This window comes from Dipodomys merriami, unplaced genomic scaffold (genome assembly GCF_024711535.1).
Source record: "Dipodomys merriami isolate MVZ:Mamm:240054 unplaced genomic scaffold, mDipMer1.0.p SCAF_8, whole genome shotgun sequence".
Classification (NCBI taxonomy): Eukaryota; Metazoa; Chordata; class Mammalia; order Rodentia; family Heteromyidae; genus Dipodomys; species Dipodomys merriami.
This window is the reverse complement of record NW_027206401.1, coordinates 755,160-778,064: the sequence shown is the minus strand read 5'-3', so window position 1 is coordinate 778,064 and position 22,905 is coordinate 755,160. Positions and strand designations below refer to the sequence as shown.

At 56.6% G+C, this 22,905-nt stretch overlaps 1 protein-coding gene across 1 annotated transcript in view; it reads right to left on the bottom strand.

Annotated features, from left to right (window-relative positions):
• Positions 1-2,257: 2,257 nt before the first annotated feature.
• Thbs2 (thrombospondin 2) overlaps positions 2,258-22,905 on the bottom strand; it is a 151,332-nt gene continuing 130,684 nt past the window's right edge. The window contains exons 13-24 of the mRNA XM_070010308.1: positions 21,464-21,591; positions 21,234-21,386; positions 20,222-20,440; positions 17,679-17,786; positions 16,135-16,294; positions 12,769-12,887; positions 10,516-10,750; positions 8,929-9,156; positions 8,200-8,471; positions 7,394-7,491; positions 5,133-5,272; positions 2,258-4,127 (exon numbers count right to left, since the gene is read on the bottom strand). Of these exons, the coding sequence (XP_069866409.1) occupies positions 4,120-4,127; positions 5,133-5,272; positions 7,394-7,491; positions 8,200-8,471; positions 8,929-9,156; positions 10,516-10,750; positions 12,769-12,887; positions 16,135-16,294; positions 17,679-17,786; positions 20,222-20,440; positions 21,234-21,386; positions 21,464-21,591 (1,868 nt within the window). The 3' untranslated portion in view covers positions 2,258-4,119. The remainder of the gene's footprint in view (positions 4,128-5,132; positions 5,273-7,393; positions 7,492-8,199; positions 8,472-8,928; positions 9,157-10,515; positions 10,751-12,768; positions 12,888-16,134; positions 16,295-17,678; positions 17,787-20,221; positions 20,441-21,233; positions 21,387-21,463; positions 21,592-22,905) is intronic.

The window sequence follows — 22,905 nt, the reverse complement described above, 5'->3', positions numbered from 1 at the left end:
TCAAACACAATCAAGAAGGAAATGTAAATTTATAAAAATAAAAACTTGAAGGCGAAGATTGAATACAAAATGAAACAGGATGTGCTTTGTGCTAATCCTTGTCCCCATTTTGTACCAACTGACTCTTCCAATGGGCCTGTTGGAGGCGTCTTGCCTGTCCTCTAGAGTAGTAACCAACAGAAAAGCAGAAGCAGCCCCTGGCCGGCCGAGCGATGGCTGGGATGAGGCCCCAATGGGCGGCCCCGGACACCTCCTCCTCCTCCACATTCACCTCCACCTCACCACCTCCTCCTCTTCTTCCTCTCCCCCTCCCCTGAACCTTACCTCCAAGACACTGTATCACAAAGCAGATGTGACAACCTGTCCACAGGGCACTCTGTTGGATCACAGGTCAGGCACTTAGACAAGGGTAGAGTTCCTGGAAGAAAAGGGTCACAACACTCCTCTCCTATTGTAGTAGCTGTGTTTGTGTCTGGGGTGAAAACGATGTCAGAGTGGGGGACTTTTCAAGCCTCCAACTGAAGGGACTTCCGTGGTCAGCTGTGTCTGTCTGTGAAAGTCTCACTGTGGTCACCAGAGGTGGCGTGTGCCTTTGGGGTGGCCGAGTGGAAGTCTGCGGGGCTGCACCCAGCCCTGCCGCAAGCCCGGGCCCTGGCGTGGGGCAGGCTGTGGAGACGCCTTTGCTCTGGGCAGACTCTCGGTAGCTTGCTCAGTCTTCCTGGCAAGAAAGCCCTGCAGGTTCCCGAGCTACTGTTTCTAGTGGAGCTGGCAGAGAGCCGCTCTCAACCCTGACCAAGTTCTGCCAAGGCCATGTCCTGGGGGTAGGCGCGGCTCTGTGGGCCCCAGCCTGCCGGGGCCTGAGGACTCACGTGGGCGGGGGGGGGGGGCTAGGCAGGTCCTTCCTGAGCTTCCTAAGCCAGGTGCTGCTGTCTGCCCCACAGGGGCTCGCTGGCCCGGGCCGGGCGTCCTGCCAGGACGAGCCCACTCTTCTCCTGACAGCAAAGCCTCCTGTGAAAGGGACCTGTGCTCAGCGATAGTTGGGAGACAGAGTGTGTTCTGGAACCTTCTCTGCTCCTGGCCACTGCAGTCAAATCTGGTTGCTTGGGAGTCAACTAGTTCATCGATCTATCCCTCCCACGACCAAGGCACTGCATGGAGGGGAGATGGCGCCTTGATTCTCACTGAGTCCCACTTTCCCAGCACACTCAGCCACCTGGTTGAGGAGCGAGTCTCCATCCTGTACAGCCATGGGGCCACGGATTAAAGAGTGTATGAAACCCTTTACACACACCAAAAAGAAAGTTATAACACCAACGATTCCTGGCCCACATCAAGTGACAGATAAGACACATAAACTCCTGTAATCCTGGAGACATTGGCTGTCCCTGAGAGCCTGGGAATGAAACCTACCGCCTGCTGGAAATCTGTCCCTCGATGACGTCAAGTGTGGGATGGTGAGCAGTGTCTGAACACTAGCGAGCCAGCGAGCCTCTGTGCGCCTGCTTCCTTTCTTGAGCAGTGTTTAACTTAGTTAAGCCTCACAGGACTCACTTCTCTTGCTACGTTGCTCCTGAGCCTTGTGAAGTCCTCCTCTGCGTATGACACCTGGCATGTCCTTCCTGGTTGTTGAGCTCCAACACCTCTCCTGCACAGCACCCCAGGGCCTCTGGCTCACACTACCACCTCCGACAGCCTCTCTGGAGTCTCTCAGCTCACTGCAGCCCAGGACCCGTATTCAGCCTCCGATCGGTCTCTGTCTCTCCCTCTCATTCCTGTCCTGCCTTTCTTTTTTAGTTCCTGCCCAGCTCCAACAGCACCCCACGCTCTGAATTCCCTAGACTGCAAGCTGGGGCGGCTGAGGGAACCCCAAGGCAGTTGCCTCATGACCCCCTGAAAGATTAAACCGCACCTGGTGGTCTTCCGCTCCATCTCTCATTCTGGTGAGCGTTTGGAGTCCGTCTCGGGGGCCTTCGAGTCTCTGCGGCCACGCCTGCTCCGGCAGCTGGGGAACAGGCAGCGGGTGCGCGGCTGAGGGCTGGTCAGGCCCAGCTCCGGTCCCTGTGAACCAGGCTGCTGGCTCGCTGGGAGACCTGCGCCCGCGCCCTCACCTGGCGGAACGCAGATGCCTGTCTGTCCTCCCTGCAGGGATTCCTCTCCCTTCCGCCCAGCAGAGGCCCTGGCTCATTCTTTTTAAAAAAGGGAAAGAGATTCATTTATAGAAACCTTTTTTTTTTATCATTTATTTCTTGTTATTTCTTAAGTATAAAAATGAGGTGCTAGCTAAAGGTAAGGGTTTTTTAGTGTGAAATTTTTACCAGGTAAACAAATAAATAAATATTTACAATCTTTGGCAAAAACAAAGTTTCATTAACCTATATGAGAAGCTTGTATTCTTTAAAGGACATAAATAATTTACAAAACTCATGGTACATTCTCAGTATTCACATCATTGCACCTACACAACCCCAGGGAGAAGCCTGCATATTCTCCATGGATGTCACAGTTAATGCAGCCCCCAACCCTGTGCTGGCCTTGGGAATAAAGTTCCACATGAAAGGAAAAAAATATGTCATCAAAACAAAACACAAAGAAAACCAACCTCAAAGGAAGCAATGAAGGCAACAGTGTCATGTAAATTGTAAATTCAGACCGAAGCTATGGATTCTATTTGACACAGAAATGTATCCACCACTGACCAGACAGAAGAGAAAGATCTTCCCTGTACATATCAGACAAACATCTACTGAACTCCACATGTGGAGTGGGAGACGCTACTATCTCCTTCCAAGAGAACACTCACCTTTTAAAAATTCAAACCGTGTCTCCTACTATGTGATTGATCATTGCATATGTTCAGAATAATCAAATGCTGGCTTTTCTGCAGCATTCAAACAAAAAATTCCTATATACAGCAGATGGGTAACAGTAAAAAATACTGAATTAAAATCACTGGCAACAGTATATATTAAGGTTCCATTACAAATTCTTCATTACTATTTATTTACCTCATTATATCTTACAGCACACTTTTTTCAAACATTATAAAGCCTTATATTCAACCCGCAGATATTTCTGTAACTATATCTTCATATTATTACATCCTTATTAGATGTTTAATTCCAGAAACTTTACTATATGTGTGTTGTTTGGCATTAGTTTCAAATAAGTTACTGGTGAGTAGAGAGCTGCACTCTGTATTCATTTAATAAATACTAACAAACACTTGCGCCTGGAACCTTAATGAGACGTGCCACCAAGCTAGGTAACAGCTAGTGTCCTGCAGTTTCTAAGCCTAGAACAGGAAATAGACCAAGAACAGGAAGTAGAAGCCTAGAACAGGAAGTAGGTAAAGTGCATTTTCTGATTTGTTGATCTGCCCTTCTGTGATCTGTGGGGCCCTGCAGGAGCCTCCTGCTCAAACCCAGGCCTACAGGTGGAGCCTCGCGAGGTCCATCTGGCAGGAAAATGCTGTAGTACTGTCAAGTATGAGAGAGCTTCTACCATGGGACAAGAGGAAAAGGGGGAGTACTGACCTAATCTTGCAATTATTTCTGAGGTTCCAATTAATCAAGGTCCTACGTCACTTGCTTGTGGGGCCGCAATCTCATTACTGTGGCCTCATCTCAAGCCTGGCTTGAGTTTAGCCTCCTTTACAACTGACCTGCAAGGCTGGTGTGTCCCTGCAGAGCAGCTCTAATCCAAGAACAACGTTAATCCAGGCGACAACATTAAGCACGGAGCATAGTTGAGCCATATTTTTCACGCTTAATTTATGAAAATGGCTTATGCACAAATTCCCTTCTGTTCCATATACACATAAATACAGCAAGTAATTACATTTTATATGTAAACGTCATTCTTTTAAAACAAACAAAAGAAAGCAGTACAACATCATGCTCGATTTTCACTCCACAGAAGTCATGTACCACAGTGCTATCTTCCTGAAGTGGTTAGAAGCTCATCTTGTGGATTCATCAGTGTTCTTCCTCTTTAGGCACTTGGGCTTCGGGTTGATGGAGGAGGTGGAAAACCACTCAGAATTAAGGAACAGGAAACGCCACTAGAGAGAGAAGCTGCAAGTGCTGACTTGTCTAGAAAATACCATTTGCAGCACACTGTCTAGACATCTAAGAGAAAAGAAACCAACAGAATCAGGATTACACCACAATGGCATTTATTTTGTTTTACTTATATCCTCAAACATCATTAATTTTAAAATGACACAAATAGGAAGAAGGAAGGAAGGAAGGAAGGAAGGAAGGAAGGAAAGAAGGAAGGAAAGAAGGAAGGAAGGAAGGAAGGAAGGGTGGGAAGGAGGGAGAAAGGAAAATGGGTAGACTGATGGACAAATGGGTGTTCTGATGAATGGACAGGCAAATGAACAAGTGGGTAGAGGGTACAAGGATGGATGGGCAGTTAGATGGATGGATAGACGAGAGAGAGAATGAGTGGATGGGTGGGTGTTTTGATGAATAGATGGATGGGTAAATGCATAGATAGGCGAATGGATAGAAAACGGTGTTTAGATGAATTAATAGATGTTTAGGAGCAGAATATGGATATATGGATAAATATCTTCAAAAGCATCTTAACCTAACGATAAGGAAATTTCACTAGAAGCAAACAGAGAAATTAAGTTTCTCGTCTACACTTCTTATTCCATGTATTATTCTCAGTGTGTCACCACTGAGCCTTCTTTATCTGACCTAGGAAAGGGGCGGTAGGCTAGGCCAGATGGAAGTGAAGGTCTGCCTTCAGGTTACAACATTTTGATTCAAATATACTCCAAGACATACATGAAAAAGAAACTGCCTTATCTCTCTTTTCCTTCCATTCTCCCCTTTTCTCCTTCCTTTTCCCTTTAATTGTTGGCAAAGATAATAATCTAAAATGACTGTAAGAACCCCAGAGGAAGCTACAAGATCTAACACAATGGGGTCCAGCCTGGAAATGTTTGTCCTACCAAAAGCATTCAAATCCAGTTTAAAACAACAAAGGGACAAAAGCCAACCTGAGGGCTGAGAGCAGGCAAAGCCCCGCCCCAGGACACTACGCCTGGGTTTTATCCCTCCACCACAGCGTCTACTGAGAAGAGGCAGCATTACAGAGCCGCCTGGATTATGCACACGCACCTCTGCATTCATACTTGAGGTCGGAGAAGTAGACCATCTCCTGAGAGAAGACAAAGAGACCCAATCTCCCGCCAGCATAGGTGTGGTCGTAGATGGGTCCCGAGTCGGCCATGACCTGCTTCCCCTCATGCACCAGGACCCTGAAAGCAGGCAGGTAAAGACGGCTTGAACTCCAAAGCCCACTGCTGACAAAGAGAGCTCTACTTCCCTCCGGGGTGAGCCGGCGTCCTGCATGTTTGAGGCACGGGTTCTATCAGGTGCCCACCAGAGGTACCCGGAGTCCCACGACCACACAGGATTTCAGGTGGCCTGGGCAGGGGCATGCATCCCCTGTGAGCATTGGCCCCTGACCTGAAGCATGATGGGAGGCAAAAGCTCCCAAGCACAAATTATGCCATTATCAACCCGGGGCCCCTGGGACACAGCCTTCGCTGCCATCAGGAGCCAGAGCACAGAGCACAGCCCCCGTGGTGAACAGGACCCTCCTCAGTGCACAGCCCCCGTGGTGAACAGGACCCTCCTCAGAGCACAGCCCCCGTGGTGAACAGGACCCTCCTCAGAGCACAGCCCCCGTGGTGAACGGATTCCCTCCTCAGTGCACAGCCCCCGTGGTGAACAGGACCCTCCTCAGAGCACAGCCCCCGTGGTGAATGGATTCCCTCCTCAGTGCACAGTCCCCGTGGTGAATGGATTCCCTCCTCAGTGCACAGTCCCCGTGGTGAACGGATTCCCTCCTCAGTGCACAGCCCCCGTGGTGAACGGATTCCCTCCTCAGTGCACAGCCCCCGTGGTGAACAGGACCCTCCTCAGTGCACAGCCCCCGTGGTGAACGGATTCCCTCCTCAGTGCACAGCCCCCGTGGTGAATGGATTCCCTCCTCAGTGCACAGTCCCCGTGGTGAATGGATTCCCTCCTCAGAGCACAGCCCCCGTGGTGAATGGATTCCCTCCTCAGTGCACAGTCCCCGTGGTGAACGGATTCCCTCCTCAGTGCACAGCCCCCGTGGTGAATGGGTCCCTCCTCAGTGCACAGCCCCCGTGGTGAACAGGACCCTCCTCAGTGCACAGCCCCCGTGGTGAACGGGTCCCTCCTCAGTGCACAGTCCCCGTGGTGAACGGATTCCCTCCTCAGTGCACAGCCCCCGTGGTGAACGGGTCCCTCCCTCCTCAGTGCACAGCCCCCGTGGTGAATGGATTCCCTCCTCAGTGCACAGTCCCCGTGGTGAACGGATTCCCTCCTCAGTGCACAGCCCCCGTGGTGAACGGATTCCCTCCTCAGTGCACAGCCCCCGTGGTGAATGGATTCCCTCCTCAGTGCACAGTCCCCGTGGTGAATGGATTCCCTCCTCAGTGCACAGTCCCCGTGGTGAATGGATTCCCTCCTCAGTGCACAGCCCCCGTGGTGAATGGATTCCCTCCTCAGTGCACAGCCCCCGTGGTGAATGGATTCCCTCCTCAGTGCACAGTCCCCGTGGTGAATGGATTCCCTCCTCAGTGCACAGTCCCCGTGGTGAATGGATTCCCTCCTCAGTGCACAGCCCCCGTGGTGAACGGATTCCCTCCTCCTCCTGGGGGCAGGGCGCTCCTGTCTGATGGCACCAGGGCTCTTCACCTCACATGAAAGCCAGGACATGGGAGAGTGAGGAGAGAGCCCCAGCCCCCCCCCCCCAATGAGAAGTGACGTCTCTGTGCTCCCCACGAGGAGGGTGGCCCAAACAAGGCCAAGCTCAGGGACACCTCACCCCCAGAGCTGCTGCACACAGCACCCAACCAGGGCTGGGCTGCGACTCGGTGGAGAGCACCCGCAACCTGGAACCTGGGGTTCAACCGCTGGGGCAAAAGACAAAAGAAATTCTGCTGGAGCCAAGAGAAATTCCTTCATTTTAAATTGTCCATGTGTTGTTGTAATCAACTTAAAAATGCTGTTAAAGCAAGGAACAAAACTCTTTTGGTCTGCAAGTTGTGGAAATTGTATTCAAATATGTATTCTAACTCAGCCATGTACATGTCAGAAATGAATAGGGTGGTTTCTGGGGGCCACCTCCCCTCAGGGGCCTCTGGAGGGGAGGGACCATCACACTTCTGAGTTATCTTATGATGTACCTACGTTTCTCTTTCTCAACATTCTTCTAGTAAGTTATGTTCAATCAAGATGTAGCTAGAAAGCAGCAGTACTGGCTAACATTCTCAATGGCCACCTGCTGGAAACCATGCCGTGGGAACACAGCTGACACTAATGAGACCAGCCCTGGCCTCTCTCACCTCATGTAGCCGGTCTTGGGCCTGTGGGTCAGATGCCACCTGTACGCAGTGTAGTCTTTCCAGCCGATGTTTTTCGGGTCATGCCACAGTGTGCGCACCTGAGGAAAGCAGCAGTCTGAGGACCCAGGCCCCGCCCCTCTGCAACCCCATGCCCACAGGACACACATGGTGGGAGGAGGGCGATGCTGGCTGGCCTGGGGTGTGGCGCTCTCTGATACGGTTGTGGTACACCTAGTGTAACTACGCTACACTCTGTGACTGGCTAACAACACTACGGTGCACTGCAAGTCAGGGCTGAGACTACGGGCACTGGACCGACACGAGCCAAGGAAGTTCTGGATCTTGTGCTTCCTGTGGAACCACTGGACACTTGGGAACTGCCTCCTCTCTGTCTAAGATCAGAAAAGTGTTTAATTTGCAAAAAAGAGGATGGCAGACAGCTTTGATAAAAATGCCAGCACCTGTCTGTAAGAAAGCAGGAGCTAGCCACGAGGAGGCCATGAGGCCTGGTGACAGAGGGGCGTCTGTGAATGGTCAGGAGAGCAGGGCGCCCTCTGAGGGCAGGGGTGATGGAGGGGCGTCTGTGAGTGGTCAGGAGAGCAGGGCGCCCTCTGAGGGCAGGGGTGATGGAGGGGCGTCTGTGAGTGGTCAGGAGAGCAGGGCGCCCTCTGAGGGCAGGGGTGACGGAGGGGCGTCTGTGAGTGGTCAGGAGAGCAGGGTGCCCTCTGAGGGCAGGGGTCACAGAGGGGTGTCTGAGAGTGGTCAGGAGAGCAGGGCGCCCTCTGAGGGCAGGGGTGGCCGCTCACCTGCCCCTCTGTGTTCCCCGTGTGCCACAGAGCGTTGCGCAGGTGCTCTCCCACGCCTGTGGTGGAGTTCACCACCTTGAGGGACACCCCCGAGTAGCCGTACGCCCGGCTGGGCTTGTCTTCCCAGTAGGTCTGCGTGACCTGCTTCCACATCACCACGTAGAAGCGGCTGCTGGACTGGTAGCCAAAGACGAAGCCGGCGTAGTCATCATCCCGGTCCGTGTTGACATAGAACGTGCCGCTGAAGTCCACGGAACCAAACTCGTCAAACCCTGTGGCAAAGCAAGCACACGGCCCCAGGGCTAGGGGAGCCCCTCAGGGACCCCGGGCTGGCCACAGCCCTCGGAAAGCAGGTACTGGAGCTGAAGCTGGCCCTGTGCCTCCACCCGACACAGCTTCTCTACTGCTGGATATGTAAAACGCCAGCTGAGAGCGAGCAGCAGAGTTTTACTGTGTGGTCTAATCGCTACAGATTGAATCCAAACATGAAACAGCTCATTGAGTATCAAATTCCAAAGTAGAGACGTGAACTACTCCTTCCCACCAAGATCATTTAGGGAGACAGTGCTGCACATCAAAGTAGGACAGGGCTACCCAAAAGATCACCCTAATCCTGCCCCACAGGGCTACCCAAAAGATCACCCTAATCCCGCCCCACGCCCTCCCACAACCATCAGCATCCTGTTCTCTGTGGATACCACGGGCAGCCGCTGGGGTCCCCCCGCTCACCTACAGCAATGCCAGGGTCTGAGTTCGCCGTCTGAACCAGCTCCTTTCCCTGGTGGCGAATGACCCAGTTGGGATCAATCTGTGTGGTTCCCTTGGGGTCCAGGGGGACCATCTGGAAGTTCCTGAAGTCTGTCTCACTGATGGCGTTGTTCTCTGGGCACACGTCTTCGATGTCAGGGACATTGTCATTGTCAAAATCGTCCTTACAGATATCACCCCGTCCATCACCTGTTCACAAACACACACCAGTGAGGAGTGAGCCAGAGGGAGCTGGTTCTCTGGGCTGGGGGTTGAGGGCTGGTGGATTGCTGCTTGCCATCTAACACTGAACTTGAATGCAATTGAGAAACTCTTTTTCAAAACATCTTTCTGATTAATACTGCGGCCGCCAGACTTGCTGGTTATTCCATGTTGAGCACAGAAATTGGAGAGATGCCCTGAGGATCAGGCTGGACTTCACCTTCAAAAAAATCACCTTCTTTAACCACTGGCACCATCTCAGCCAACTAATTCAGCATTTAAAGTAGACGTTCTCATCAAACACAGTCTCTTTCTATGGAGGTGGGGACTTCTTTTCTACAGAGGCATCTAGGCAAACTCTCAGCAAGCTTGTGACAGGAGCCCGAGCAGGCCACATACACGACCACATACATCCTGGTGTGGAAAGGGGGTGGTCCATGGGCCGCGGTAGCTGCCCCGCCCCTGGCTCCCGGCACAGCCCCGCATGCTGCCAGCCCACTGGACTGTCCGGGCTTCAGAAAGAAGTAGATTCCAGCCTGGATACTTCCTCTGAGGCCTTCACTATGACACCACAGTTCTGCTCAGTGTCATACACTCTCTTACTAGTGTAGAGACCATGCAGTCCTATTCTTTCAAATACTGTGCACATCCCAGTCCCCTGCCCGAGGCCCATGACCAGGGTCCCACATCCCACAGAGAGGTGAGATCTGGACTGGAGGCTATTTTCAGCGAAATGTCCTCCAGGCTGTGTGAGGGGGTTCCTTCACATGAACCCTCCATCTGAGTGTCTCCTCTCCTGCTCGGAGTCACCCTGGACCTCAGGATTCCTGGTCTCCATTTGTTACGGATGCCTCTTCCAAAGAGGGCTTGACAGGGCAGCAGGGCAGCCCCTCTGCTTGCTCAAGGCCAGCCCACCACAGACCCCAGCTGCTTGCAATGGCTGCTGAGTGGCTGAGGGGCAGATAGCCCAGGCCAGCCGCACCTCCTCAGGAGCCTGCTCTGCTATGGTTCTGAGCCGCACTGGCTTCCTTCCTCGGAGGCGCTATGTTCTACTCCCCCATTTTGAGTACTTTGCCAAGCACAATGAAAATGCCCTGCCACCCACTGGTATCATACACCAAGCCACGCGTCCTTCCAAGAGACTGTCAGAAGTCCTGAAAGTGCTACGGACACTCGGGTCTCCCCACCCCAGCATGCCAGGCACACAGTGGCTCCTTGCAGAGCTCAACATGAGACGGCAGCTGCCTGGGCAGACGGGGTGGGAAGCGGGGGGCACCCGTGGCCCGGGCCTGGCAGGAAGGGCCTGGCAGGCTCGGCGGGGCGCGGGGCGCGGGGCTGGGCGCCCACCGTCGGCATCCTCCTGGCCCGGGTTGAACACCAGCCGGCAGTTGTCCCTGTCGTCGGGGACGCCGTCGTTGTCGTCGTCCGAGTCGCAGGCGTCGCCCTGGCCGTCGCCGTCGTGGTCGGCCTGGTTGGCGTTGGAGAGGTACGGGCAGTTGTCCTGGTTGTTCTGGTGGCCGTCGTCATCGATGTCTTCGTTGTTGTCACACTGGTCTCCGACAAGGTCGTTGTCCACGTCCGTCTGGGGACAGCATGAGGCACAGGCACGGGCTGGGAGCGACCCCAGGAAGCCCCAGCTCGGGTCAGATCGCAACCTCCTGTCTCATGGGGCTGGTGCCCAAGTCCCCTCTAGGGTCTACCTCAGAACCGGGCCTGAACTGGGATCCCAGCCCAGGGCCAAGAGGGCAGTGCCCCACAGACACTGGGGAGGAGAACACCACACTCCACAGCATTTGCCCCCAGGCACCCTGGGGCCCTCCCCAAGGCAGGGAGGCCTCTGAGACAGACCTGAAGTTAGGTTAGAGTCTGAGGTTTCCAACTAAGAGGTTGAAGGCATATCTGTCATAATGCCTTGGCTGAACTGTTGGGACCCACAAAGACTCATCACTATTGGTTGTTGAGCACCAGATATAGCCCCCCAGACAGACCAGAGACAGCACCCAGACACCCCGGAGACAGCCCCCAGACACCCTAGAGACAGCCCCAGACACCCCAGAGACAGCCCCCAGACACCCCAGAGACAGCCTCCAGAAACCCCAGAGACAGCCCCCAGACACCCCAGAGACAGCCCCCAGACAGACCAGAGACAGCCCCCAGACACCCCAGAGACAGCCCCCAGACACCCCAGAGACAGCCCCCAGACAGACCAGAGACAGCCCCCAGACACCCCAGAGACAGCCCCCAGACACCCCAGAGACAGCCCCCAGACACCCCAGAGACAGCCCCCCAGACACAGCTGAGACACCCCAGAGACAGCCTCCAGACACCCCAGAGACAGCCTCCAGATACCCCAGAGACAGCCTACGGACAGACCAGAGACAGCCTCCAGATACCCCAGAGAGAGCCCCCAGACACCCCAGAGACAGCCCCCAGACACCCCAGAGACAGCCCCCAGACACCCCAGAGACAGCCTCCAGATACCCCAGAGACAGCCCCCAGACAGACCAGAGACAGCCCCAGACACCCCAGAGACAGCCCCCAGACACCCCAGAGACAGCCTCCAGACAGACCAGAGACAGCCCCCAGACACCCCAGAGACAGCCCCCCAGACACAGCCGAGACACCCCAGAGACAGCCTCCAGACACCCCAGAGACAGCCTCCAGATACCCCAGAGACAGCCTCCAGACACCCCAGAGACAGCCTCCAGACACCCCAGAGACAGCCTACGGACAGACCAGAGACAGCCTCCAGATACCCCAGAGAGAGCCCCCAGACACCCCAGAGACAGCCTCCAGACACCCCAGAGACAGCCTCCAGACACCCCAGAGATAACCTCCAGACACCCCAGAGACAACCTCCAGACAGACCAGAGACAGCCTCCAGATACCCCAGAGACAGCCCCCAGATGCCCCAGAGACAGCCTCCAGACAGACCAGAGACAGCCTCCAGATACCCCAGAGACAGCCCCCAGACACCCCAGAGACAGCCCCCAGACATCCCAGAGACAGCCCCCAGACATCCCAGAGACAGCCCCCAGACACCCCAGAGACAGCCCCCAGACTCCCCAGAGACAGCCCCCAGACACCCCAGAGACAGCCCCCAGACACCCCAGAGACAGCCCCCAGACACCCCAGAGACAGCCCCCAGACACCCCAGAGACAGCCCTCAGACACCCCAGAGACAACCCTCAGACACCCGAGACAGCCTCCAGACACCCCAGAGACAGCCCCCAGACACCCCAGAGACAGCCCCCAGATACCCCAGAGACAGCCCCCAGACACCCCAGAGACAGCCCCCAGACACCCCAGAGACAGCCCCCAGACACCCCAGAGACAGCCCCCAGACACCCCAGAGACAGCCCCCAGACACCCCAGAGACAGCCTCCAGAAACACCAGAGACAGCCCCCAGACACCCCAGAGACAGCCCCCAGACACCCCAGAGACAGCCCCCAGACACCCCAGAGACAGCCCCCAGACACCCCAGAGACAGCCCAGACAGACCAGTGACAGCCCCCCAGACAGACCAGAGACAGGCCCTGCAGACACTGCGAACTCTGCTCTCAGAGACCATCACAAGGACCCTCCTGGACCCCTGCTACCTGGTCCGGGTTGTGCATCAGTGGACAGTTGTCACAGTGGTCACCCACGCCATCGCCATCCGTGTCTCTCTGGTCCGTGTTGTAGACATAAGGACAGTTGTCTCTTTCATTGAAAACATCTGTTGGAGTCCAGAGAACAAGTGCAGCATTATGTGAGTTTAGAAAATGTACATTACTTCCCCAGACACAAGTAACATGCAATCCAACTAGTTAATGTGAAAGTAAGCCAAGGTATGGTAAAATACAGGAAGCAGTGATGGAACATTTCCTGTTACAGTTCACTCCCTTCATTTTACAATAGAATCAAGCTGGGAGCTCCCTGGATAATGACAGGGGTGGAGGTGTGATATGAAGGTATGGCGAGGCTCCCTGGCCTGGCACAACCGACTTCTCCCTGCTAAAGTCCTCTTGGAGTACATGTGAAGGCTCCACCTCCCGTCACACTCAGAGAACACCTGGGGAAGGCTCCGTCTGTCACACTCGGAGATCACCTGGGGAAGGCTCCGTCTGTCACACTTGGAGATCATCTGGGGAAGGCTCCGTCTGTCACACTTGGAGATCACCTGGGGAAGGCTCCGTCTGTCACACTCGGAGATCATCTGGGGAAGGCTCCGTCTGTCACACTCGGAGATCACCTGGGGAAGGCTCCATCTGTCACACTCGGAGATCACCTGGGGAAGGCTCCGTCTGTCACACTCGGAGATCACCTGGGGAAGGCTCCGTCTGTCACACTCGGAGATCATCTGGGGAAGGCTCCGTCTGTCACACTTGGAGATCATCTGGGGAAGGCTCCGTCTGTCACACTTGGAGATCATCTGGGGAAGGCTCCGTCTGTCACATTTGGAGATCATCTGGGGAAGGCTCCGTCTGTCACACTCGGAGATCATCTGGGGAAGGCTCCATATTCTATCACACTTGGAGATCACCTGGGGAAGGCTCCCTCTGTCACACTCGGAGATCATCTGGTGAAGGCTCCGTCTGTCACACTCGGAGATCATCTGGGGAAGGCTCCGTCTGTCACACTTGGGAGATCACCTGGGGAAGGCTCCGTCTGTCACACTCGGAGATCATCTGGGGAAGGCTCCATCACACGAGGAGTATCCCTGGGGAAGGCTCCATATTCTGTCACACTTGGAGATCATCTGGGGAAGGCTCCATATTCCATCACACGAGGAGTATCCCTGGGGAAGGCTCCATATTGTATCACACTTGGAGATCATCTGGGGAAGGCTCCATCACACGAGGAGTATCCCTGGGGAAGGCTCCATATTCTGTCACACTTGGAGATCATCTGGGGAAGGCTCCGTCACACGAGGAGTATCCCTGGGGAAGGCTCCATATTCTGTCACACTTGGAGATCATCTGGGGAAGGCTCCGTCACACGAGGAGTATCCCTGGGGAAGGCTCCATATTGTATCACACTTGGAGAGCACGTGGTGAAGGCTCCGTCTCTCCTCACACTTGGAGTCACATGGTGAAGACTCCATCGACTGCCACACTTGGGAGTGTGTGCTGAAGGCTCCGTCTCCCATCACACTTGGAGTACACGGGGTGAAGGCTCCATCTACTGTCACACTTAAGAATGTACGTGCTGATGGCTCCGTCTTGTCACACTTGGACTGAGATGCTGATGTCTCTGACTCCTGTCAGCTTTCCAGGCAGTGCTGGCTCTTCAGCCATGCCCAGCAGTTGGAATAGAACAGTGGCAGACATCATTACAATGAACTCTTCGCATGCTGAGTTACTGGTGAGTACAAATTAGCAGCAGACTAAGCAATGCCACCAGCAATAAGACAAACTCAAAACAGAGCATGAAGGCATGAGTCAGAGGACAGGGGACTGAGTGGAGATGCTGGCCTTGACTGACGACATGGAGCCAAGAGGAGGTCAACCAAGAAAGGACCCCTACAACGGGTAGGCCTCGGCGCAGGAGACCCAGAGCGTGTGCACCACGTGTGACAGCCAGCTTGGCATAGCCCAAGGTGCCCTCTTCAGTTCCGTACACCCTGGAGGTATTCAGTCCCTCCTGTAATGGACTGAAAACGTCAATCTAAGAAAATACACTTAGGGACAAAAACAACCCTGTGCTGGGCAGAAGGAGAGGGAGGGCAAGGTGGCCCTGGGCAGAGCCAGCACGGTGAGCCTGCGAGTCTCTGAGGGCTCCTGGGGCAGGCTGAGGATGGAGGGCCCAAGGGAGAGAGTGTGGCAGGGGCGGGGCAGGGGGGCTCTGTGGGGGCCCCATGGGAGGTGAATGCAGAAAGCTGAGGATGGGAGGTGAGAAGGGACAACTGTCCAGGCAAATGGCAATTCTGGATGCTTCTCAGAGAGCTGTGAGGCCAGAGGTCTGGGTTCTGGGGTGTTTTGAACGGAGGCAAACACTACAGAGGATGCCAGGAAAGCACAAGAGTGCAGGGTCCTGTGGTGGGGTTGAGGGAAGAAGAACTGGGAACTGGGCTTTTCTAAGAATGATTCTGAGACAGTGACAGACCAAGAATGCGCCCCTAGGATCACAAGCTATCTAAGAAATTGTTTCATCTCACACTAGTACTTAGATGACATTAAGTCCTTCCCCAAAGGTCAGCATTAAGCATAAAGCTTGCAAATGGAGTCACCCCTGGTATCTATGAAGGGCTGGTCTGGGACCCCGTGGAGATCCAATCTGGGATGCCCAAGTCCCTCGTATCAATACTGAAGCATTGCATGTACTCTACATGCACACGCGTACCTCAGTCGCCTCTCGATGACTTACAGCACCCAGTTCAGTGTACTGCCACATACAGGGTCATGAACTCTAGGGTTAGAGGCCAACGAGAAGGGAAAAGTCTGCAGATGCCAAGGACATGCAGTGTCCTTTCAAGTACCAGGATCAACTGGGAAAGAATTCCTCAGACACAGACGCATGGACGCCCAGGGCCCACTGGACTTCTGTGAAGTAAAATAAATGAAGTGCCGGCCATCACAAGAGAGCCGCATCACTAGAACCGAGGGCGCCCACTGTCAGGAGAGCCGCGTCACTAGAACCGGAGAGCTGCGTCACTAAGACCGAGTGTGCACCCGTCATCAGCCATCAGGAGAGCTGCATCACTAGAGCCGAGGACACGCCCGTCACTAAGGTGCGTCACTAGAGCGGAGGACACGCCCGTCACTAAGGTGCGTCACTAGAGCCGAGGACACGCCCGTCACTAAGGTGTGTCACTAGAGCCGAGGACACGCCTGTCACTAAGATACATCACTAGAACTGAGGACACGCACGTCACTAAGGTGCGTCACTAGAGCCGAGGACACGCCCGTCACTAAGGTGTGTCACTAGAACTGAGGGCGCGCCTGCCCTCGCTAAGCTGCGTCAGTAAAATGGACAGCACTGACCGTCCCCGTCGATGTCCACGGAGCAGGCATCTCCCTCGCCATTGCTGTCGGTGTCGATCTGCGCAGGGTTGTGCACGTAGGGGCAGTTGTCGCAGCGGTCCCCAACCTCATCCTTGTCATAGTCAAACTGGCGGGGGTTGAAGAGCAGCTGGCAGTTGTCCTGAAAACACAGGAAGAAACTTCCCAAGAGCTCAGCCATGTGCCAGCTGCCAGAGCTGGGGACGTAGAGTGCACCATCAGCGTGCGCGGCATAACGAGCCCACCGGCCTAGCCAAGCGCCAGCTCCCAGTCAGTCAGTGGGTAGTTATCATCCACCAGCTCTCTCCGAAAACTTTGAGATTTTTTTTTGGGGGGGTGGTCGGTCGTGGGGCTTGAACTCTGGGCCTGGGGACTGTCCCTCAGCTCTTCAGCTCAAGGCCAGTGCTCTACCACTTGAGACAGAGCGCCACTTCCGGTTTTCTGGTGGTTTATTGGAGACAGGAGTCTCATGGACTTTCCTGCCCAGGCTGGCTTTGAACCACAATCCTCAGATCTCAGCCTCCTGAGCAACTGGGATGACAGGCATGAGCCACCGGCGCCTAGCTCAAAGTTTGGGATTTTTTTACAGCCAAGATGCTGCTGTGTTTGCTCCCAGGTGACTGGGTAGGTGTGGCTGAGAAAGAGCCGAGCGAGTCACACAGCAGAGTGCAGAGCTGGGGCGGTCCCTCCTCACTCACGGCATTGAGTGTGCAAGGGTGCGGCTGTGCCAAAGGCCGGCGTGGCGCTGACTCCGGCTCCAGCCTCCCACCCGTGGCCGGCGTGGCGCTGACTCCGGCTCCAGCCTCCCACCCGTGGCCGGCGTGGCGCTGACTCCGGCTCCAGCCTCCCACCCGTGGCCGGCGTGGCGCTGACTCCGGCTCCAGCCTCCCACCCGTGGCCGGCGTGGCGCTGACACTGGCTCCAGCCTCCCACCCGTGGCTGGCGTGGCGCTGACACTGGCTCCAGCCTCCCACCCGTGGCCGGTGTGGCGCTGACTCCGGCTCCAGCCTCCCACCCGTGGCCGGTGTGGCGCTGACTCCGGCTCCAGCCTCCCACCCGTGGCCGGCGTGGTGCTGACACTGGCTCCAGCCTCCCACCCGTGGCCGGCGTGGCGCTGACTCCGGCTCCAGCCTCCCACCCGTGGCCGGCATGGCGCTGACTCCGGCTCCAGCCTCCCACCCGTGGCCGGCGTGGCGCTGATTCTGGTACTACCCTTTCATTCATGGCACCTCCCCCATGTTTCTGCAGATTGCCCATGGAGCTGGGCACTGCCTGATTTTTCTTGCAAGTAACCTGCTTTCTCTAGTCGTGACTTTTTGAGACTGAGTACCAATACCTGTCAAGATGAGGGCCCCAGGAGGGCGGTTCAGTGCCAAATCCAAACCCACAGCGACAGGCAGGACCACCCGGCCCCCACCTCCTCCTCCCCCACCCCTGTCCTCACCTCCTCCTCCACCACCCATCCCCACCTCCCCCTCCCCACCTTCTCCTCACCCGCCCCGGCCCCACCATGACCCTGACCCTACCTTCTCGTCGCTCACACCATCGTTGTCATCATCCTCATCACAGGCATCACCAATTCCATCCTTGTCGAAATCTTCCTGCCCAGAATTGGGCAGCTGTGGGCAGTTGTCCTGTGGTTAAAGGAAACACATGCTAAATGCTCCCTTCTCCCCTCTGTATTCGCAAATTTCATGTACATCTAAAAGATGAAAGTCTAGAAAAATGTAAAGATGGGAGCGTACACTGGAACGGGAGGGTAGCTGTGGAGGGGAGCAGGAGGCCATGGGGGGGACAGAGCAATGATCAGACGGAGGGAGGGAGGAAGGGTGGGAGGGATCAGTGGGAGGAGGGGGCTGGAGTGGCCTTGGGCTCAGTGGGAGGAGGGGGCTGCAGTGGCCTTGGGCTCAGTGGGAGGAGGGGGCTGCAGTGGCCTTGGGCTCAGTGGGAGGAGGGGGCTGCAGTGGCCTTGGGCTCAGTGGGAGGAGGGGGCTGCAGTGGCCTTGGGCTCAGTGGGAGGAGGGGGCTGCAGTGGCCTTGGGATCAGTGGGAGGAGGGGGCTGGAGTGGCCTTGGGATCAGTGGGAGGAGGGGGCTGCAGTGGCCTTGGGCTCAGTGGGAGAAGGGGGCTGCAGTGGTCTCGGGATCAGTGGGAGGAGGGGGCTGGAGTGGCCTTGGGATCAGTGGGAGGAGGGGGCTGCAGTGGCCTGGGGATCAGTGGGAGGAGGGGGCTGCAGTGGCCTTGGGCTCAGTGGGAGGAGGGGGCTGCAGTGGCCTTGGGCTCAGTGGGAGGAGGGGGCTGCAGTGGCCTTGGGATCAGTGGGAGGAGGGGGCTGCAGTGGCCTCGGGATCAGTGGGAGGAGGGGGCTGGAGTGGCCTCGGGATCAGTGGGAGGAGGGGGTTGGAGTGGCCTCGGGCTCAGTGGGAGGAGGGGGCTGCAGTGGCCTTGGGCTCAGTGGGAGGAGGGGGCTGCAGTGGCCTTGGGATCAGTGGGAGGAGGGGGCTGGAGTGGCCTTGGGATCAGTGGGAGGAGGGGGTTGGAGTGGCCTTGGGGTCAGTGGGAGGAGGGGGCTGCAGTGGCCTTGGGCTCAGTGGGAGGAGGGGGCTGCAGTGGCCTTGGGATCAGTGGGAGGAGGAGGCTGGAGTGGCCTCGGGATCAGTGGGAGGAGGGGGCTGGAGTGGCCTTGGGATCAGTGGGAGGAGGGGGCTGCAGTGGCCTTGGGCTCAGTGGGAGGAGGGGGCTGCAGTGGCCTCGGGCTCAGTGGGAGGAGGGGGCTGCAGTGGCCTTGGGATCAGTGGGAGGAGGGGGTTGCAGTGGCCTTGGGATCAGTGGGAGGAGGGGGTTGGAGTGGCCTTGGGCTCAGTGGGAGGAGGGGGCTGCAGTGGCCTTGGGCTCAGTGGGAGGAGGGGGCTGCAGTGGCCTTGGGCTCAGTGGGAGGAGGGGGCTGCAGTGGCCTTGGGCTCAGTGGGAGGAGGGGGCTGCAGTGGCCTTGGGATCAGTGGGAGGAGGGGGCTGCAGTGGCCTTGGGCTCAGTGGAAGGAGGGGGCTGGAGTGGCCTTGGGATCAGTGGGAGGAGGGGGCTGGAGTGGCCTTGGGATCAGTGGGAGGAGGGGGCTGCAGTGGCCTTGGGCTCAGTGGGAGGAGGGGGCTGCAGTGGCCTTGGGATCAGTGGGAGGAGGGGGTTGCAGTGGCCTTGGGATCAGTGGGAGGAGGGGGTTGGAGTGGCCTTGGGCTCAGTGGGAGGGGGCTGCAGTGGCCTTGGGCTCAGTGGGAGGAGGGGGCTGCAGTGGCCTTGGGATCAGTGGGAGGAGGGGGCTGCAGTGGCCTTGGGATCAGTGGGAGGAGGGGGCTGCAGTGGCCTTGGGCTCAGTGGGAGGAGGGGGCTGCAGTGGCCTCGGGATCAGTGGGAGGAGGGGGCTGCAGTGGCCTCGGGATCAGTGGGAGGAGGGGGCTGCAGTGGCCTCGGGCTCAGTGGGAGGAGGGGGCTGCAGTGGCCTTGGGATCAGTGGGAGGAGGGGGCTGGAGTGGCCTTGGGATCAGTGGGAGGAGGGGGCTGCAGTGGCCTTGGGCTCAGTGGGAGGAGGGGGCTGCAGTGGCCTCGGGCTCAGTGGGAGGAGGGGGCTGGAGTGGCCTCGGGATCAGTGGGAGGAGGGGGCTGGAGTGGCCTTGGGATCAGTGGGAGGAGGGGGCTGGAGTGGCCTTGGGATCAGTGGGAGGAGGGGGCTGCAGTGGCCTTGGGATCAGTGGAAGGAGGGGGCTGGAGTGGCCTTGGGATCAGTGGGAGGAGGGGGCTGGAGTGGCCTTGGGCTCAGTGGGAGGAGGGGGCTGCAGTGGCCTTGGGCTCAGTGGGAGGAGGGGGCTGGAGTGGCCTTGGGATCAGTGGGAGGAGGGGGCTGGAGTGGCCTCGGGATCAGTGGGAGGAGGGGGCTGCAGTGGCCTTGGGCTCAGTGGGAGGAGGGGGCTGCAGTGGCCTTGGGGTCAGTGGGAGGAGGGGGCTGGAGTGGCCTCGGGATCAGTGGGAGGAAGGGGGCTGGAGTGGCCTCGGGCTCAGTGGGAGGAGGTGCCTCACCTTGATACAGTGGTAGGTAGCGTTGGTGGCACACACCAGGTTGCTATTGGGCCAGCCGTCCAGGTCCGAGTCTTCCCCGCAGATGAGCCCGTCGCCTGCGTAGCCTGTCTGGCACTCACACTTGTACATAGGGTCACTGAAGTGGCCCAGGTAGATGCACTCTGCGTGTTTGTGGCAGCTGTGAGTCTTGTCCTTGCATGGATTTTCAGGCTCACACACCTACAGGACCAAGGGCCATGTGGGCCATCAACAGGCCCTGGTCGGGAAAGCCTAAGGCTATGGCTGGAGTCATTGGGTGTCCCGGAAGCCCTCCTGAGTGGACAGGGGCCATGGTGGCAGCCAGGAAGCAGGTATCAGGAGTTGGGCTAACTCTGGGCCTGGTCTGAGGCCCTTGCCAAGGCTCTGAGAAGTAGAGCATCCTTTCGAAGCCTGCTCCAGCTCACATGGCCATCACATTCTCCGTGTGGGTGGAACATGTCCCTAGATAACTCAGAACTGAATGTCTCCTGCCATGGCACACACAGGGAGCTCCATCCCAACCACACACAGAGGGCCGTGGTATGTCCCCGGAGCTCTGTCCTCAGAAATGGATTCATGATTGTAGACTTCAGTCTTTTGCCTTCTCTAGACTTCTCTCTGGTCTCTACCTCCCACCACAAGGAGCATGGCAGAGGGGCCCTCACTACATGCCAGGCCTATGGCCCTGGACTTCCCAGCTTCCAGAAGTAAGTCTCTCTTCTTTGTAACTGACCCAACCTCGAGCACCATGCTACAACAGATTAGACTAAGAGATCAGCGGCCTGTTAAAAAAGTTGTTCCTGATGCTCATGAATTCTTTGATCCAAAGCTTGGATTTGAATGCTCAGAGGAGTATCACCAAGTGAAGAGTCTTCTCTGGGGGAGATATACCCCAGAGCTCCCCTCAAATGCAGCTCCATTCTCTTATCCATAGCATCTCCATTTTCTCTGGACTTGCCTTTACCAACACACAGGAAGGGCCAGCCTTGCTTACCTGTTTTTCTGTCCTGGCAGCATCCAGGCCAACTCCAAAGGGCTGGCTCCCCTTGTAGCGTGGGGGACAGGGCAGGCAGTGGAAGCCAGGTAGGGTGTTGACACAGCGGGAAACTTTGCTGGTAGAGAAGCAAATGTCTGTGACCACAGCACACTGCAAAGACAAGCAGATGGAAGTCACCAGGGGGACCCTTGTGGTGCACTGGGGCCCCGGGTGGAACAGAGACCTACCTCATCCAGGTCCTCACAGTGAGTGCCGTTGCCCAGGAAGCCCACAGGGCACGAGCCACAGGACCACGACCCATCAGCAAAGCTGGTGCACTCCGTGCCCGGAAAGCAAGGGTTGGACAAACAGCCATCTGCGTGGAGAAGCAAAACTAAGTACACCGCAGGTGGCACTGGCCTCACTCGGCACCCAGCGCTCAGCAGAAGGAAGCATGTCCCAGTTCAGACGCCCTAAAGCTATGTGCTAGACATACTAGAATTATCCACAGTGCAGAAAACGGACAGACACCTGTCCATCCCGTCTGAGAATCAAGAGTCACCCACCTCTCCTCCCAGAGAATACTGTTAAAGGATAGAATGTAAATTGCAAGGTCATGTGCACACTGTAATTCCTGACTTCACGATTTCCACAGTTTATGTAAACATTCTCTGCTTTCATACACACACAGCAAAGAGGCAAAAATAATGCCATGTACACACAGAAAAGGTTTTCCTGTTTCTATTTCCCCAAATGTTAGACTTCATCAGAATAAAGACTAGCAACTTCATCACAGGTATCACCAGTTAGTGTACTCCTAACACACACCTGCAGTGTGTCCTGTGCCGTCCACCCTTCCCGTGCACACTGTGCAGTGTCCTGTGACGTCCACCCCTCCCGTGCACACACCTGCAGTGTGTCCTGTGCCGTCCACCCTTCCCGTGCACACTGTGCAGTGTCCTGTGACGTCCACCCCTCCCGTGCACACACCTGCAGTGTACTGTGACGTCCACCCCTCCCGTGCACACACCTGCAGTGTGTCCTGTGACGTCCACCCCTCCCGTGCACACACCTGCAGTGTGTCCTGTGACGTCCACCCCTCCCGTGCACACACCTTCAGTGTCCTGTGACGTCCACCCCTCCCGTGCACACACCTGCAGTGTCCTGTGACGTCCACCCCTCCCGTGCACACACCTGCAGTGTCCTGTGACGTCCACCCCTCCCGTGCACACACCTGCAGTGTACTGTGACGTCCACCCCTCCCGTGCACACACCTGCAGTGTGTCCTGTGACGTCCACCCCTCCCGTGCACACACCTGCAGTGTGTCCTGTGACGTCCACCCCTCCCGTGCACACACCTTCAGTGTCCTGTGACGTCCACCCCTCCCGTGCACACACCTGCAGTGTCCTGTGACGTCCACCCCTCCCGTGCACACACCTGCAGTGTCCTGTGACGTCCACCCCTCCCGTGCACATACCTGCAGTGTGTACTGTGACGTCCACCCCTCCCGTGCACACACCTGCAGTATGTACTGTGACGTCCACCCCTCCCGTGCACACTGTGCAGTGTCCTGTGACGTCCACCCCCCCCGTGCACACACCTGCAGTGTCCTGTGACGTCCACCCCCCCCCGTGCACACACCTGCAGTGTCCTGTGACGTCCACCCCTCCCGTGCACACACCTGCAGTG